Source organism: Haliotis rufescens, unplaced genomic scaffold (genome assembly GCF_023055435.1).
Source record: "Haliotis rufescens isolate VD_foot unplaced genomic scaffold, xgHalRufe1.0.p SCAF_32, whole genome shotgun sequence".
NCBI classification, from domain to species: Eukaryota; Metazoa; Mollusca; class Gastropoda; order Lepetellida; family Haliotidae; genus Haliotis; species Haliotis rufescens.
In genome coordinates this window covers 5,598,189-5,615,512 of record NW_025964024.1, presented here as the reverse complement: position 1 = coordinate 5,615,512, position 17,324 = coordinate 5,598,189, and the positions used below count along the sequence as shown (strand labels likewise).

Here is a 17,324-nt window from a genome sequence, read left to right as displayed (position 1 = left end):
CCATGGACCTATCATTCAGTACACCCCTGGGGCAAGGCTAACTACAGATAGTTGGGAGAGAATTGCAATTATCAGAAGCGCAGCAGGAGCAAGCTCCCACTTGACGGGTGTAAAACTAGGCCAAATCTCTCTACTGTGGACAGTGAAACCACACACAGAAATATCAACATGCCAGAATAAATCAGACCATTTCTTATAAATAAATTGTAAATATGTTTGAAAGTAGACGCCAAATTGAAGCTCGAACAAAGACGGATAAATGTTTAAATACCCCAAAAAGTTCAGAAACTTAATAAACTTTGATATATGCAATTTGAAATCTTGATGTTAGGTATTAAACTATTACAGATATATATAATATGAGTAGATCTGCTTGTTTGAGTCTTTTGTTTCTCTTTACAAAATCTAAAATGCGTTATCTGCTGGATATATACCGTACCTGTTGGTCATTAATCATCAGCTATGACCACATGGCATGGTCCAGCGTAATGACCAGCACAGAGCCTGTAAATGGAATGTAACTTCAAACATCACAATCTCTCCACAGGGCCAAGCAAATTCCGACTTGCAAAATTGTTAGTTTAAATCATAGTTTCTAGATTATATACACTCTTCCAAAAAAGAAACGCATAGTTAAAAAATATGGATATTTATTAAGCGGATGTAAAAGTATCTACACAGAATATGCGTGAAAACAATCAAATGAAATTAGACACAGTGATCGACAAAAGCATTGTCGTCATTGTCAGCATTAATGCAGTTCAGTCATTGCACATGTGTAGCCACAAGGGGGCGTCATGGTCAGTACCTGGTCACACCACCTCTTGCAGCCGTCACTGCTCGACACCTCCTTGGCACAGATTGCACAAGTCGTCGGATTGTTTCGTCGGGAATTCTTCGCCTTTCCTCCTGTAAGGCGTTGGCGAGTTGTGTCAGTGTGTGGGGACGCTGGTGACGTTGACGGACGCGTCGATCAAGTTCGTCCCACAAATGTTCAATCGGGTTGAGATCAGGCGATTTGGACGGCCATGGAAGGACATTGATGTTCTCATTAACAAGGAAATTAACTGTTGCACGTGCTGTGTGGGGCCGAGCGTTGTCATGTTGGAACAGCTCCCTCTGGCGGTCCAAAGTTGGGAGGAGGTGAGGACGCAGAATTTGGTCTATGTATCGGTTTGCTGTAAGATTGCCCTGGAAAACCACCAACTGTGATCTACCCGTGTAGGATATGGCTCCCCACACCATGACACTCCCTCATCCAAATCGGTCCACCTGTCGAACGCAGTTCGGTGCCAAACGTTCATGTCGACGTCGGTATACACGTTGTCTTCCATCCCGTCGTTGAAGAAGAAAACGTGACGCATCGCTGAACCAAACGCGTCGCCAGTTCCTGAGATCCCATGACTGTGTTCTGATCGGACACGTCGCTGACGGTGTAGACGTCGCAAGACAGGTCCAACTGTTGGTCGTCTCGCTCGAATTCCCACTTCCCTCAGACGATTTCTGATGGTTTGGTCGGAAATTCTTCGCATACCAGGCACTTGTCCTGCAGTGTCCGTTGCTGTAGCAAATCGATTCCGAAGGTGATGCAACCGGATGTACCGATCCTGAGCAGGGGTGGTCACTCTTGGTCTTCCACTTCTGGGATGATCTTGAGTCGAATTAGTGCGGGTATATCGACCCCATAGTCGAGATATGGTGCTTTGGTGAACGTTGAAGTGTTTTGCAACGGCAGACTGGGACTCCCCTGCTTCCAAACGTCCAGTGTCGATATTTCGGTCAGCTGCAGTTAATCTTGGCATTTTTCGATCTCCGTTCACGCCAGAAAATTCGCAATGAACTGATGAATTTTGTACGGTCTTTTATTGTCAGTGTCTCTACTTTTGTTTCCAATACTTTGCACGTGCATTGTGCTGAAAACTTTTTCTGATAGCAATTTTCCGTGCTTCCTTTGCATTTTTGCTGATAAACGTTTACAAAAAAACATTTTGAGATGTGTTTGCGCGCAATGCACAGCAAACATGACATGATTAACGGGAATCAAACATAAGAATTGTCTTTATGACGATTGCTGGTGAGAAAAATCTAATTGGAATTCTCAAAACACCTGTGCGTTTCTTTTTTTTTGAAGAGTGTAGATAATAAGAACAAGTGTCCTTAAAAAAGACTGGCGTCCCTAGACTGTCGCTTATCTAGACTTGTCTATTATAAGGATAGAATTACTTTACATCCATGGACATATCATTCAGTACAGCCTTGGTGCAAGACTAGTGAGTGAGTGAGTTGGGTTTAACGCCGCTTTTAACACTATTCCAGTTATATCACGGCGTGTCAGCTTAATGTGGGAGGAAAGCCCGAAGTGATGCAGGTCTCGGACGTTTACCACTTCGGTGAAACCCACGAGCACGGGTATGGTGCTGACAAACCTAGAAACATAATCGGGGCGAACCGGGATTCGAACCAACTCTGCACGGCGAATTGCGGCGCCTTAGACGGCTGGGCCACCCGTGCCCCCTTGGTGCAAGACTAGAAGATATAGGATAATTGGAATTTGTACTATCTAACACAGAAGTCCACGTACAAAACAAATCGCCCAAAGCTATGAAATCTCGAATGACACAAACTACTGACTCTGAGCCGACCAGTCCTTGTTTTATCTTCTTAAATGCCGAGGGACAAATATGAAAATATGGAAAGACAGCAAAGCCTGGACGTTAGTTTCCCATATGGTAAAATACTTATTGAAAGAAACGTTTTGTACAGTCTTTTCAACTGGAATAGTTGAACTTGTGATATCCGATATAATATTCTGTAGATAAGCTCTGATTCTAAAGTTCCAGTTCTTTCTTGTTGATTTATCCTCCCACAAACATATTCGTTTGTTAATTCCCCTCTCAGTGTCCTGAGCCCATACACTGCTTAGTGGACAGAGGCCAATGAACTACGTCATTTGCCCAAAAAGACAAAACAGGATTTACAGCGGAAAGATTTCATAGACAATAAATAGAAAATACAACTGAGAGCACAATATTCACATTGATCTGTGTTAACTTGTTCCATACCTCTCTTGGTTGAATACATATGCCAAACGGTATTCAATTGAACCGTTGTAGATTCAGAGTTTTGCATCAGGTGCAATAACGTAATTGCAGTGAAAGGATAATATAATGACGCATTAAAGCTACTTTGACGTCTGCTAAATTTTGAAGATTAGGCTATCAAACTCCTTCCATCCCTCTCTTGGGTGAATAATACTGAGTAAATATTTCCCACAGTACCTAATTAAAACCATGTTTTAGATTATCAGTTGTGCATCAAAGGCAATTACACAATTATCTTAAAACGTTCATATTGACATGCACAAAATCCATTTCGAAGTTTGCTTTTTCATAGGATTAGGTTCTGTTTAATGTCATCTCCATAGAAACACACACTGATGATATTACATCACTACAGAAGACCCTAAGAACGCATCATTCATTAGAAACGCCTGGACTGATACATACGCCTGAGAAGATGTTGAACGTCAGGAATGTTATTTTCTTGACATGCATACTGCAAGTTATACCATGGATCATATGTTTTACGTCTGACGGAGAAGTTATTGACACAATCTTAACAGGTTACAAAGCCCATCACAAACCCAGCAATGTAGTTAACATAACTACTGAAGCAGGATTGTTATCTGTACAAGAACTGGATAACAAAAAGCAGTTTCTGAGCAGCACGATGTGGTTGATATTCTCGTGGTACGACCATCGTGTTGTTTGGAATACTTCGTTGAGCTCACAGAAAAGTATTCTTGCGGACTCAGACAAATTGTGGAAACCTGAATTGGTTATAAAAAACAGTATGAAGGGAGAAGAGCTACTGCATAATGGAGGGTCTCTGCTGGTTACCAGTCATGGTAAAATTATATGGCTCCTCACAGCGAGAAAAGAAACCAAGTGTCCTATCAACATTTACAAGTTTCCCTTTGATACCCAGACTTGTTCAGTTGTAATAGGTGGATGGTTCGGTTTCCATAATAAAATCCATCTCTTCAGTGAAACAGATGTTGACATGAAAGACTTTGAAGACAATAGCGAGTTTGACATCTACTTTGAAGAAATCACGAAAATCAGCGATACTATTGGACAGCATATACGTATAACCATGCATTTAAAAAGACGTCCTCTGTTCTACATCTTCACCGTCCTGTTCCCCGTGGTCCTCCTCTACTTCCTCAACACCTTCGTGTTCCTGCTGCCCTCACAGAGTGGAGAGAAGTGCAGCATGGCCGTGTCTGTCCTCCTCAGCTTCCAGCTGTTTCTGTCCATCATCAGGGACTCCCTGCCTGAGAACTCTCTCACCGTCAGCCTCTTAGGCCTCTACGTGACTCTCGCCAACTTCACCAGTGTTGTCATCGTCGTTGTCAACATCCTCCTCCTCAAAATAAAAGATAAGCCTCCACCGAAATGGATCTTAAGAATGTGTAAGGATAATGGCAATGCTTCAAATACAGTCGAAAATGGCAATGTGGACGATGAAGAGCAGACAAGGCCAACGTGGACAGATATTGAAACTAAACTAAACCAGATCTGTTTTGCATGCTTCTTTGTGTTTAGTGGTGGTATAACAGCCGTGATTCTTGGGATGCTGGTGCGATAAAATGTAAGATCTGTATGTAACAATTCATCAAATACGACTACATGTGTTAAAAGCCCCCTTGATTCGGTACTGTATAAGTGATTTCAGTAATACTCAATGACTAATCCTTACTATGTGAATCAATACCAAGGTTCAAGGTGTGGACATATTTCACAAACCATTGGACTAATTAATGAAGCTGGGCTTTGGTATGCATGTTCCTTTCAATGGTATCAGTTTGTTCAAACTGTTCCAATCGATTTGTGCAGTAATAAGATGGAATTTTGTCATCATTCAATAGCATTGTGTAGGTGTTGTTATCTATTTTAACCGACTAATGAAGATCCGGGGTAGAATAGGTCTTCAGCAACCCATGCTTGCTGTAAAAGGCGACTATGCTAGTCGTAAGAGGCGACTAACGGGATCAGTAGGTCAGGTTCGGTGACTTGGTTGATGCATGTCATCGATCCAAATTGCGTGGATCGATGCTCATGATATCAATTACTGGATTGTCTTGTCCAGACTCGATTATTTACAGATCGCCGTCATATAGCTGGAATATTGCTGAGTGCGGCGTTAAACAACAATCAACAATCTAATTTAACCAATTATATGGGACCATAAGACGTATTTTACACCATTGAAACAAACATAAATACAGTAAGAATAGTGTTTTATGCGTTTATTTTTAGTTATACCAAGGTTCTGTGCGTCCGTCAGTCCTTCTGTCCCTCCGAAAACTTTGTCCGCGCGATTTCTCTTAAACTATTCAATGGATTCATCTCAAACTTAGTACATATAATCTGTGTCATATGGAGGGGTGCAATCAAAAGAAAAACATTGTTTTTATTATTTTTCCATTTTTTAATGAATTTTTCAAACTCTAACGTCCGTCCGAAAACTTTGTCCGCGCGATTTCTCTTAAACTATTCTGTGGATTCATCTCAAACTTAGTACATATAATCTGTGTCATACGGATGGGTGCAGTCAAAAGAAAAAAAAACTATATTAATTTTCCATTTTTTTATGAATTTTTCAAACCCTAACGTCCGTCCGAAAACTTTGTCCGCGCGATTTCTCTTAAACTATTCAGTGGATTCATCTCAAACTTAGTACATATAATCTGTGTCATATGGAGGGGTGCAGTCAAAAGAAAAAAATTGTTTTTATTAATTTTCCATTTTTTAATGAATTTTTCAAACTCTAACGTCCGTCCGAAAACTTTGTCCGCGCGATTTCTCTTAAACTATTCAGTGGATTCATCTCAAACTTAGTACATATAATCTGTGTCATATGGAGGGGTGCAGTCAAAAGAAAAAAATTGTTTTTATTAATTTTCCATTTTTTTATGAATTTTTCAAACCCTGACCCTATCCTAGCTATTTAATTTGAAACTACTGACACACTAGGCGGGTCGGGGGTATTAGTGAGTCACGCTCACTTTTGCTCTTGTTTCTTATTAAGCAAAGCATTTGAAACATATGATCATCGTGTATTGCAGTATGCACAACACCATTGTCATGAAAGCTATAACCGGATTTGCAGACATTTTCAAGCATGAATTCAAAATTGATACCCCAGTAAATACTTGTTCATATAGTTTTTAAAATGCATTTGCTTTAATTGTAATGGTGGCTGAAATTTTAAACTCCTTTCTGGTTTTACTGCGGTTTGAAATATAGACATTTCCTTCGGTGGACACATTTGTAAATTTGTAAATTTTCAAATGTTGTCATTAATAAGAAGGTTATGTATCATTCCTGATATCGAGAGTCTGTATATACGTTTTATAAACTCACATTACAAGTACAAAGACAAGATGATCATATATTTCAAACATTTGAAATATTGGGTCCATGCTACTATATGGGGGCGGTCGGGTAGCCTAGTGGTTAAAGCGTTCGCTCGCCACGCCGAAGACCCGGGTTCGAATCCGGACATGGGTACAATGTGTGAAGCCCATTTCAGGTGTCCCCCACCGTGATATTGCTGGAATATTGCTAAAAGCGGCGTAAGACCAAACTCACTCACTCACGCTACTTTTTGGTCAGATTTGCTGATACCATTGCCATCTAGGCTCAGACGACCTCATTAACCTGATGATTCAAAGGGACTAGCCAGGCAAAACACTATTACGCTGGCTGACACGTTCCTATTAGGTTAATCAGTTTAATCACTTCCCTTCGCTGGGTTGCCAGTCCTTTAGACAATTGCGTGGGCTCCAAACAGAGGTTTAGCCATTGAGGGTTTACTCACATTTCATCATTCACATTGTTTATTGATAGTTTGTTGGGGTGTACAGCGTGTTATTACTCTCTTTGGACTCTCCAATCCATTGGGTTTTTTAACCCGGTGAGGAAACCTTTTTGAAAACAATTCACAATTCTATGTTGTTTTAGGTTTCAACTTCTAATTAGCATGTGTTCATGTACATGTCACAGTAACGATAAGCGATATGTTGCACATCTGTGCTTTATTCCCTGCAGTAGAGGTCTTGTATACTGGATGCCTGCATTCAGTCAGTAAGAAAAGATCAGTAAAAATACTGGGTGGTCATGCGAAACGCAGTTTTGTTAGTTAATGATTATGGGGCTCTTCTGATCTGGTAGTGAGTGAGTGAATATGGTTTTACGCCGCTTTTAGCAATATTCCAGCAATATCACGGCGGGGGACACCAGAAATGAGCTTCACACATTGTACCCATGTCGGGAATCGAACCCGGGTCTTCGGCGTGACGAGCGAACGCTTTAACCACTAGGCTACCCGACCGCCCCTGATCTGGTAGTGACTTACTCTGGTTGTATTGAGCAGAACTAGGGTTTTCATGTTCTGTTTTTCTAGTCATCCGTGGATAACTTATCTCCCCGTGATTGTCTAGCTTCTTGGGAATTTTAGTATTTCCTTGCTCAGTCAAAGAGGCTGAATATTTAGTCAATAAGACTAGTTCATATTCAGACGTCGTCATGTATTTTATTTTCCATGTGATAGGCCTTCTGTGTCTATTTCCCGTTATTTATCCCAGTCGAAGTTATGAACGCATTAGCGTGTTGAGTTAATTAACTCAGATGTCAATTGGTCGCAACCGACTTCATGGGCTGTCAAAGAATCCTGTCTATATCTTGTTAAAGTGTTGTTTCAGCTATTCTCATTTGAGTACTGTTATACAGTTGCTTAGCAAAGCCGCTTGTATGTTTGCTCTGATCTAAGTAATCAGTGATCTTTGTCAGCGCAGATTGGTCTTATTTAATCCCTTTTATTGTCAACTAGCTATTGGTACAATTAGTTGCTAGTAATAAACCTGTGAACCTATTGCCACGTTTTTATTATTACTTCATTTTTGTTTAATGACACCCCCGATCATTGGAGCACAGCTCCACGACAATTATCGACGTGAGGATTGTGAGAATACGCTGGAAATACCAAACTTGACCCATCTGTTCGTAAATGAATTCTATTCAGGGATTCATCATTATTATAATGTGGGTAAATATTTTTAAAGCTTGTACATTTTATCGACATCCTTAACAAGGCTGTACATAATGTTGATAGCCCATGTTGATAGAATTGAACGACTCATGGTCTATTCTCCCCGCAGTGTCTTCTTGTACGATAAACAACTCCCACTCGTCGTTTATTTCTTAAATATAAAATATTTATGATAATTGCTGTTTGGGTATACAGTTGAGTGTAACCTGGCACACAATAGGCACCCATCACAAATACATGCAAAAGCAAGTCAACTGTTAACCTGAAAACATTCCATTCGCTACGTCTGTTGTAGTCACAAATTAATACATTTGTACTTCTAAAATAGCTTTCAATCAATGAATGGTTCTCATCAATCATTTAGGATTATTGGTGATTATTGATAATGAACCTTTCTCATACCTGTTTACTATGAAATGAAAATCGTAATTAAAAATGGCAGATGCGTAGATAGATCTAATATTTCTTCCAATGAGTAGAGGTGTGTTGTGTGTGTGTGTGTTGGGGAAAGTTATATGTATGGGCTAAATAACAGAAAACGTGATGGCTTTGTCATCTGGCAGTGCACCACCCAATACTGCAGAGGCACTTGTACATGTACCAGCGACAGCCACCTTCATCCACAAGTCCACAATGACATAAAGGTATATTGCAAATATAAAAGTTTTTATGAAATAAAACGATATGTTTAAGAAATGTTTACACATAAATAAATTGTAACACTTTTAAATAAAAATACTGCATTTCGTTATTTAATAAATACCTTTAAATTGTATTTTTCACTATATTTTCACTTTGCTAAGTTTTAAGAGTCGAGAGACACTTCTCTCTTTGAAGACGAAGGCAGACATTTCACTACGACCAATGCCCCAGTTGGTGATTGGACAGCAGAGAATCGCTCTGTTGTTGCCACCCTACCCGTACCAGAAGAGAAACAAGGCCATTCCCCTCCGCTGCCTTCCCATAGACGAGACTTGGTTATGCCAGAGAGCCTTCAGGTGACTGAAGGCGAAAAGCAGTTTCATGCCATTACAACGGTGCCGACGACATGATTATGTGCTTTACCACAACCAGAACCTTCAACAGCTGTGCGCAGCAGACACCATATATGCAGACAGCACATTCTAAGTCATTCCGAGAATCTTCTACCAGCTGGACACCGTAGGCGGTCAGATGTTCCCTATAGTTTACTTCCTGCGCCAGACAACATACGAACGACCACGTCTTCGGATTTCTGAAAGCTGTTTCAAAACAAGAAGCATGTCGAAACATTTGATTTTCACACCACTATCTTCCTTCCTTGATCCATGAGACTTTTGTTACAAAACGTGGTGACCGAAGATATCGATACATATCTATCTTTAGAGATTCAGTTTGTCAAAATGAGTGAGTGAGTATGGTTTTACGCTGCTTTTAGCAATATCCCAGCAATATCACGGAGGGGGACGCCAGAAATGAGCTTCACACATTGTACCCATGTCGGGAATCGAAGCCGGGTCTTCGGCGTGACGAGCAAACGCTTTTAACCCCTAGGCTACCCGACCGTCCTCCACCTGAACTTGAAATAAAGGATACCAGTGAGACCACCAATGCAATGCCCTTTTTTTACTTGTACCATATGTGAGCAATTGACTTGCCTTTGCATGTGTTTGGATGCCATGGGTGTGGCAGGACACGCTCACCTTTTGGCGAACCCCTGGTGCCCTCACTATTTCATAGTGGTTCATAAACATAGGCCCATGATATGGTCGAAATCGTTCAATCGATTCTGATTTGGGGAGATATTTCTTGTGAACATGGTAAGGATTTTGTCGCTTTTATTTTATTCAAACTATTACCGGCAGACATATGCTGCCAAGTACTTACTGACTACGTCACCACAACGTGCAAAGAGGGCGACTTTGGCCACATTCAGTGGAACCACTACGATACAGACGGACCAAGAACACACAACATAGAAGGAAGGCATGGTCAGAACGCGTACGTATTTCTAAGGTTCTTCCAGGCTGATCAGCAAACAACAGGTGGTTCTCCAGCTCCAACAAGCCACATGTCAGACACGCACTTTGAAGAAAACGAAGTACAGGAACAGAGACACTCGTCTTGGAGCGCTCAAATTGCGCTTGTGGAGAGGAAAGATGGACGTGATACACTATGCTGATGCTGCCTCTAATCTTCCAAAATTAGACTCAAGTGTGCTGCAGTACTCGTGTTGTAAAGTGGTATGTCCAGAATGATGAATGTAGAGTGCAACAATGTGATCAATTTGATAATAAATTTATATAGTTGCATAGATGTATATTTTACATAAATATGTTCTGTACATTATTATTTATTATTTAGATATGAAGATATATATTTGAATCAAATAAAAATCATAAATCAAATTCTTGTGTTAATTATTATCGTTATCGTTACACTGTGTCGACAAGCTAATGTACAATGTTTGAGTGAGTGAGTGAGTGAGTTGGGTTTAACGCCGCTTTTAACAATATCCCAGTTATATCGCGGCGTGTCAGCTTAATGTGGGAGGAAAACCCGAAGTGATGCAGGTCTCAGACGTTTACCACTTCGGTGAAACCCACGAGCACGGGTATGGTGCTGACAAACCTAGAAACATAATCGGGGCGAACCGGGATTCGAACCCACAATCATAGGTTTCTGGCGTGCCCAAGGGACGCAACTCTGCCCAGCGAATCGCGGCGCCTTAGACGACTGGGCCACCCGTGCCCCCGTACAATGTTTGAAAATAGCATATAAAACTGCAATATGCCCCCGTCACCAAGCCTCCTTGTCAGTTTGTTTGTTTGTTGTTAAACGCCGCACTCAGCAATATTCCAGCTATATGACGGCGCCTTGTAAATAATCGAGTCTGGATCAGACAATCCAGTGATTGACATCGTGAGCATCGATCCACGCAATTGGGATCGATGACATGCATCAAACAAGTCAGCGAGGCTGACCACCCGATCCCGTTAGTCGCCTTTTACGGCAAGCATGGGTTGCCGAAGACCTATTCTAACCCGGATGTGTCAGTTACAAGTAAGCTCTACACAACATAAGGATTGCAGAGAGTGACCTCGTGGGAATGACCGAATGGAAAATGAAATAACAGGGCTAACGGTATATCAGTCACTATAACAGCTGTTGTCTTATGTAGGAGAAATTCAAAAGAACGGGCATGGTCCTGACAAACCAATAAGGATTACCGGGGAATGTTTCGGCACGCCTGAGGGCTAGACAGGAGTTCTTTCTGCGATAAGCTATTTCAAAACCTCAAATGACCAGCCATATTAGTATTCCTGTTTATGAAACAGAAACAGAAACAAAAAAGAAGTGAGAAAAAATATAATATAAACTCCTACCAGATGAAACTGTCTTTTGAAATCAATATAACAAAGCCGATTTTAGTCAACCACACGCCGTTGAGGAAAAGAGGTCCGCACACAGGTCCGCGCACAGATATATATATATAAATCGATTATATTAAGTTTGCAAAATTAGCGTGTCTTTATCCCAAGATTTCGTCAGATCGTTTACAATTGGCATGCTACTGGGTGGTCACGCGAAACTCAAGTTTTGTTAGAAAGTGATTATGAGGCACTTCTGATCTAGTAGAGACTTACTCTGGTATTATTGAGCAAAACTTTGTAACTTAGATTTTCATATTCCGTTTTTCTGGTCATTCGTGGATAACGAATCTTACCGTGATTGTCTAGCTTCTTGGGAATTTTAGTATTTCCTTACTCGTACAGTTTTCACATCGGTTTTTCGATTTATACCTCAATGAACCGAAAAAAATAGACAATCCTTAAATATAAAAAGGTTAAACACATAACCCCCATGTACATACACGTACGGGGGAGTGTAGTTTCCACACCTCTAGCATTTTAAAGTTTCATGTCATATTCACAATCTGTACATTAAACTCCGTGTAAGCCATTGTTAAGTTCAAACCTGATAGCAATTCCACAGAGCGTCGATGCAGTCTGGGTTATCAAATACTCAGCAAACACAGGAAACTTCAATGGTCTGTTGTAAAGGGGATCTCCTCGCCACATGTTACTAATTCCCTCATTTCGTCAATGGCGTGGTTGCTGCACACTAACGAGCCAATGCTTGCAATATAATGCAGTTATATTATCGAACCATTGACATATGCTAATTTTTGTCAAAATGGTAATCTTCCATTTACCCATGACCGGACATTTAGAAATGTATGAAACATACACCTGTCATACACGATTTCAAGGGTAATGGAATTTGTGTTATCTATATTTGGACGAAAATCAGTCACGATGACCATATTTATACACACCTTTGTAATGTATATTCTAAGTCACTTGAATGCGCTTTTATTTCATGACCTGAGTAATAAATGCAAAATGTGGTGGCCAAACGATACGTACGTTTCAACGTTGGTCATATATGGACCTCGCATTAAACGTTCCTTTCCTAACATGCATACATTTTCGAAATACTTTATCTGAAATACACGACTGCATGTGGTTCAAATATGTTCACACGCGTTGAACAGATTTGGATGTTTGGTAACATTCAGAATGTCATTTGGGTTGTCACTGTTCATTTTTGCCTCCTAAAAAAATACAAGAAACTGTACATTGCACGTGTGCGTCTGTGCGCGAGCTTGTTCTGGTCCAACTTCATAATGAATTGGTTTCCATAGAAATTGTGCATATCAATATTATTCGGAATATGTTTTAGAGACTGAGCTGAGGTGAGGTGAAGTGAAATGGGGTTTAAAGTCGCGTTCAAGATGTTTGCACTTATATAGCGGTGTGCATGCATGCGCGCGTGTTGCTGCTTGTACCCAGGTCGGTTATAAATTGCTAGCCCAATGAGATCCCATGCCGCAGTTGAACATGGATACCCTACTCAGACACAGTATGCTGACTCCGAGCCGACCAGTCCTTGATTATGCCCTAATGGAGAGCGCTAGGCAGAGAAACGGCTAGTACACTGTGTTTGGTAACGCGGCCAGGGCTCGAACCACTGACCTTTCACTCTCCGGGCAGATGCTCTATCCACTAAAGCATGAAGGCGGTCCTTATATATATTGAAACGATTCTGAAATGATTGCCTAAAGAGAATGACATATTACCATTATCAACGGATCAGTATCCATATTTCATTCGCAGCTCCCCGGAGAGTATACAACCCAAGCTACCAGTTAGGTGGTCCACTGTTTCCACACAATATCATCTCATACACGTAATATCATGAGATGCTGGGTGGACAGAAACAAACGTACAACGTAATTTGCCCACAGACACCGTATAGTTTATCGATATGAATCAGATTTTCTGCTTGGATTGCAAAATCAAAACAAGGGCCATGTGGTTTATTTAACTTAAGCCTCAGGTATATCGATGATCTGATATCCAATAATGGTCAAAACTCCTATTCTTCCCCTGATTTACCCACATGAACTAGAAATAAGAGAGACCAGTGAAAACACCTCATCTGTGTCATGTTCACATCTGTGAATAATGATTCAGATTTACAAACAACGATCCACACGACTATATTAAAAGAAGGATGACTTTCCCTTTTCGCGAACAACTTGTGTCAATGATTTCATTGATCTTTTCATATCACTTTCACCGATATTTTGCCTTTTACGCCCAATGGAGTCTGTTTCGTCGAATAAGCGAGGATGGTTAATCTTTGGCGTCGTTATATTTTTCTATTGTCCATTAGGCAACTTTCTCCTTATATCAATCAAAAACCAAGCAGCCCCAGCCTTTGGTGTCTACATTTCACCACTTTTGAGGAACAATCGAGCATGCTCTTTCTTCAAAGATTTCAAGGGGCGGTCGGGTAGCCTATTGCACGTGGTTAAAGCGTCCGCTCGTCACGCCGAAAACCCGGGTTCGATTCCCGACATGGATACAGTGTGTGAAGCCCATTTCTGGTGTACCCCGCCGTGATATTCCTGGAATATTGCTAAAAGCGGCGTAAAACCTCACTCACTCACTCACTCACTCACTCATTCACTCACTCATTCAAAGATTTCAAAAGAGCATTCAAGGCCTCAGTTTAGCTTTCAAAAGTGTTTTATGGTAGACACGCGGAGGACATTTCAAAATTCTATGCATCAGTGACACAAATGTCAGATACAATTCCTTATTTTGCCCAGAACAATATGTCGCCGTATTTCTTTCAAGGCGAACAATTGACTTGCCTTTGTGTGTTTGGGACAGGTGCCACTGGCGGGTCAGGACACACCCAGCTTTTTGTGAACATCTGATATTATCACTATTTGACAGCGATTCATAAACACAAGCTTGTGATATGGTCGAAAAACAAAACATACAATCAATAGAAATACAACTGAAAGCGAAATATTCATATTGATCTATAAACTCCTCCATACCGCTCTTAGTTTGATAACAGAGTAAATACAGACTACGGTAAGATATTGAACCATGTTTTAGATTTACATTTGTGCATTAAGTGCAACATGTTAACATCGAAACCTTTTTACAGAACTGCTCTAAAGCAATTTCAAGCCTTCTACTTTCTGAGGATTAGTTTCTGTTTAATGTCATCTCCATAGAAACAGACACTGATGATACATCAATACAGAAGACCCAAAGAACGCATCATTTACTAGACACGCTTGGACTGATACATACGCCTGTGAAGATGTTGAACGTCAGGAACGTTATTTTCTTGACATGCATAATGCAAGTTATACCATCGAGCATATGTTTCAAATCTGACGGAGAAGTTATTGACACAATCTTAAAAGGTTACAAAGCCCACCACAAACCAAGCAATGTAGTTAACATAACTACTGCAGTGGGATTGTTAACTGTACAAGAACTGGACAACAAAAAGCAGTTTCTGAGCAGCACAATGTGGATGACATTTTCATGGTACGACCATCGAGTTATTTGGAATGCTTCGTTGAGCTCACAGAAAAGTATTCTTGCGGACTCAGACAAATTGTGGAAACCTGAATTGATGATAGGAAATAGCATCAAGGGACAAGAGCTACTGCAGAATGGAGCGCCTCTGCTGGTTACCAGTCATGGTGAAATTACATTGCTCCACACAGGGAGAATAGAAACCAAGTGTCCTATCAACATTTACAAGTTTCCCTTCGATACCCAGACTTGTTCAGTTGTAATAGGTGGATGGTTCGGTTTATACAATAAAATACATCTTTCTAGTGAAACAGATGTTAACATGGGACTATTTGAAGAGAATAGCGAGTTTGAAATTTACACTGAAGACGTCGCTGAGCAAATCGGTATTTATAAGGAACGTGGATTATATATTACCATCCATTTGAGACGACGCCCTATGTTCTACATCTTCAACATCCTGCTCCCCGTGGTCCTCCTCTTCTTCCTCAACACCTTCGTGTTCTTGCTGCCCTCACAGAGTGGAGAGAAGACCAGCATGGCCGTGTCTGTCCTCCTCAGCTTCCAGCTGTTTCTGTCCATCATCAGGGACTCCCTGCCTGAGAACTCCCTGACCGTCAGCCTCTTCAGCATCTACGTGTCTCTGGCCAACTCCACCAGTGTCATCATCGTCGTTGTCAACATCCTCCTCCTCAAAATGAAAGATATGCCACCGCCGAAATGGATCTTAAGAAGGTGCCAGAAAGACTCTGCTTCAAACAAAGTTGATGTTGTAAGTGGCAATGTTGAGGATGACGAAAGTGGCAATGTTGAGGATCAAAAGCAGGTAAGGCCAGAGTGGGCAGATATTGAAACTAAACTAAACAAGACCTGTTTTGCATGCTTCTTTGTGTTAAGTAGTAGTGTAACAGCCGTGATTCTTGGGATGCTGACTAGATAAAGAGGATGCACGTGTATCATCCTGGCCTACCATATCTATTTCCTGTGACTGAATAATTCTCTGTCTAAACAAGACCTGTTTTCTGTGCTTCTCTGTGTTTAGTCGCAGTGTTACGACCGTGATTCTTGGAACGCTGGCGAGATGAAAGGACGTGCGTGTATCACCTTATTTCCCACGACGGAAACAGTGAACAATTCTGTTCGTTTTAATTGTATACACATGAAATAGTAATTATAGCTATGGACGTTTAATATTATGAATGTATATTTTCGGCTGAAAGACAACTTCCTTCTCTGAATGAAGCCAACTAATGGTCCAACAAGACATCAAGTATATATTTTTTTGTGGTTTAAAATTGAAAATATAAAACGTCAACGTCTGAGAATAATCAGTGTCGAGTGTCGAGGGAACAAAATTCCATTGGGCGTACAAAGCACAAATGGTGATTGATATCTGAATTGATCAATGAAAATCAATGACACCAGGTGTTCGCGAAAAGGGAAACCATTGCCTTGCTTTACCGGAAGCACCCGCCACGCACACAATTTGCATTGTACTACCTACCTTTCATTGTAATATCATAACTCTTATTAATGTTGTTTAACGCCCCCTCGGCGTTGTTGCAGCTACATGTATATGACGGCTGTTTGTACATAATCGGGTTTGGACCAGACAATTTAGAGATTGACATCGTGAGCATCGATCTACATAATAGACATACATCTTTTTACTGTGGAAACATGGTTGCTAATTGTGCTGTCAGCAGGTACCCCAAAGAAAACCAACAACAAATACAAGACTATACACACACAGAGAAAATGCCTCACCAATAATGGTGTGTTAATGCAGTGTGTAACCATTGGTTGCGGCCTGCGTGATTTACTGTGATTGGTTAAATTGAAATTATTCTGGTTCGTAACGATGCAAACTTTATGGAGATTGTGTCCTTGTAATTTGTGTGGTTATTTCTATTTAAAGTGTACATATTTCATAGTCTGGGAGCTGTGGATTTTCTTTGGTAGGCCTGATAACTGAAAGGTTTCTTTTTCATTTTTTTGTGCCGCCTTAACTTTTTTAGCACAATCTGACTTTGAAGCTTCTCCTTATAACATTGTTCAGGCAAGTAAAATAAAATGGATTAAGTTCAGTTCTATCAATTATAATGACCTACGTCTCAAATTCTGAATAGTGCCATAACGATGAAAATGCCTTCTACTTGAAATCCCATACAGAAAGCTGTTGAAATCCAACAATTCGTTCCATTTGCTTTAATACACAGTATGGCACTTTTAGTAAACTGATTGACAGCAGTCCAGAAGGTTGTGAGTGAGCGAGTGAGTAGGGTTTAACGACGCTTTTAACAGCATTCCAGTTAA

General features: G+C 40.7%; 1 protein-coding gene across 1 annotated transcript; it reads left to right on the top strand.

Moving 5' to 3' along the window:
- The first annotated feature begins 15,447 nt into the window (after window positions 1-15,447).
- On the top strand, window positions 15,448-15,948 carry LOC124129298 (neuronal acetylcholine receptor subunit alpha-6-like). Its single transcript, XM_046492821.2, has one exon. The coding sequence runs from the start codon at window positions 15,448-15,450 to the stop codon at window positions 15,946-15,948; it is 501 nt and encodes a 166-aa protein (XP_046348777.2).
- The last annotated feature ends 1,376 nt before the right edge of the window (window positions 15,949-17,324 follow it).

Bases quoted from the DNA above. Each gene is read 5' to 3' on its own strand.
- LOC124129298 (XM_046492821.2), top strand. From the start codon at position 15,448: ATGTTCTACATCTTCAACATCCTGCTCCCCGTGGTCCTCCTCTTCTTC.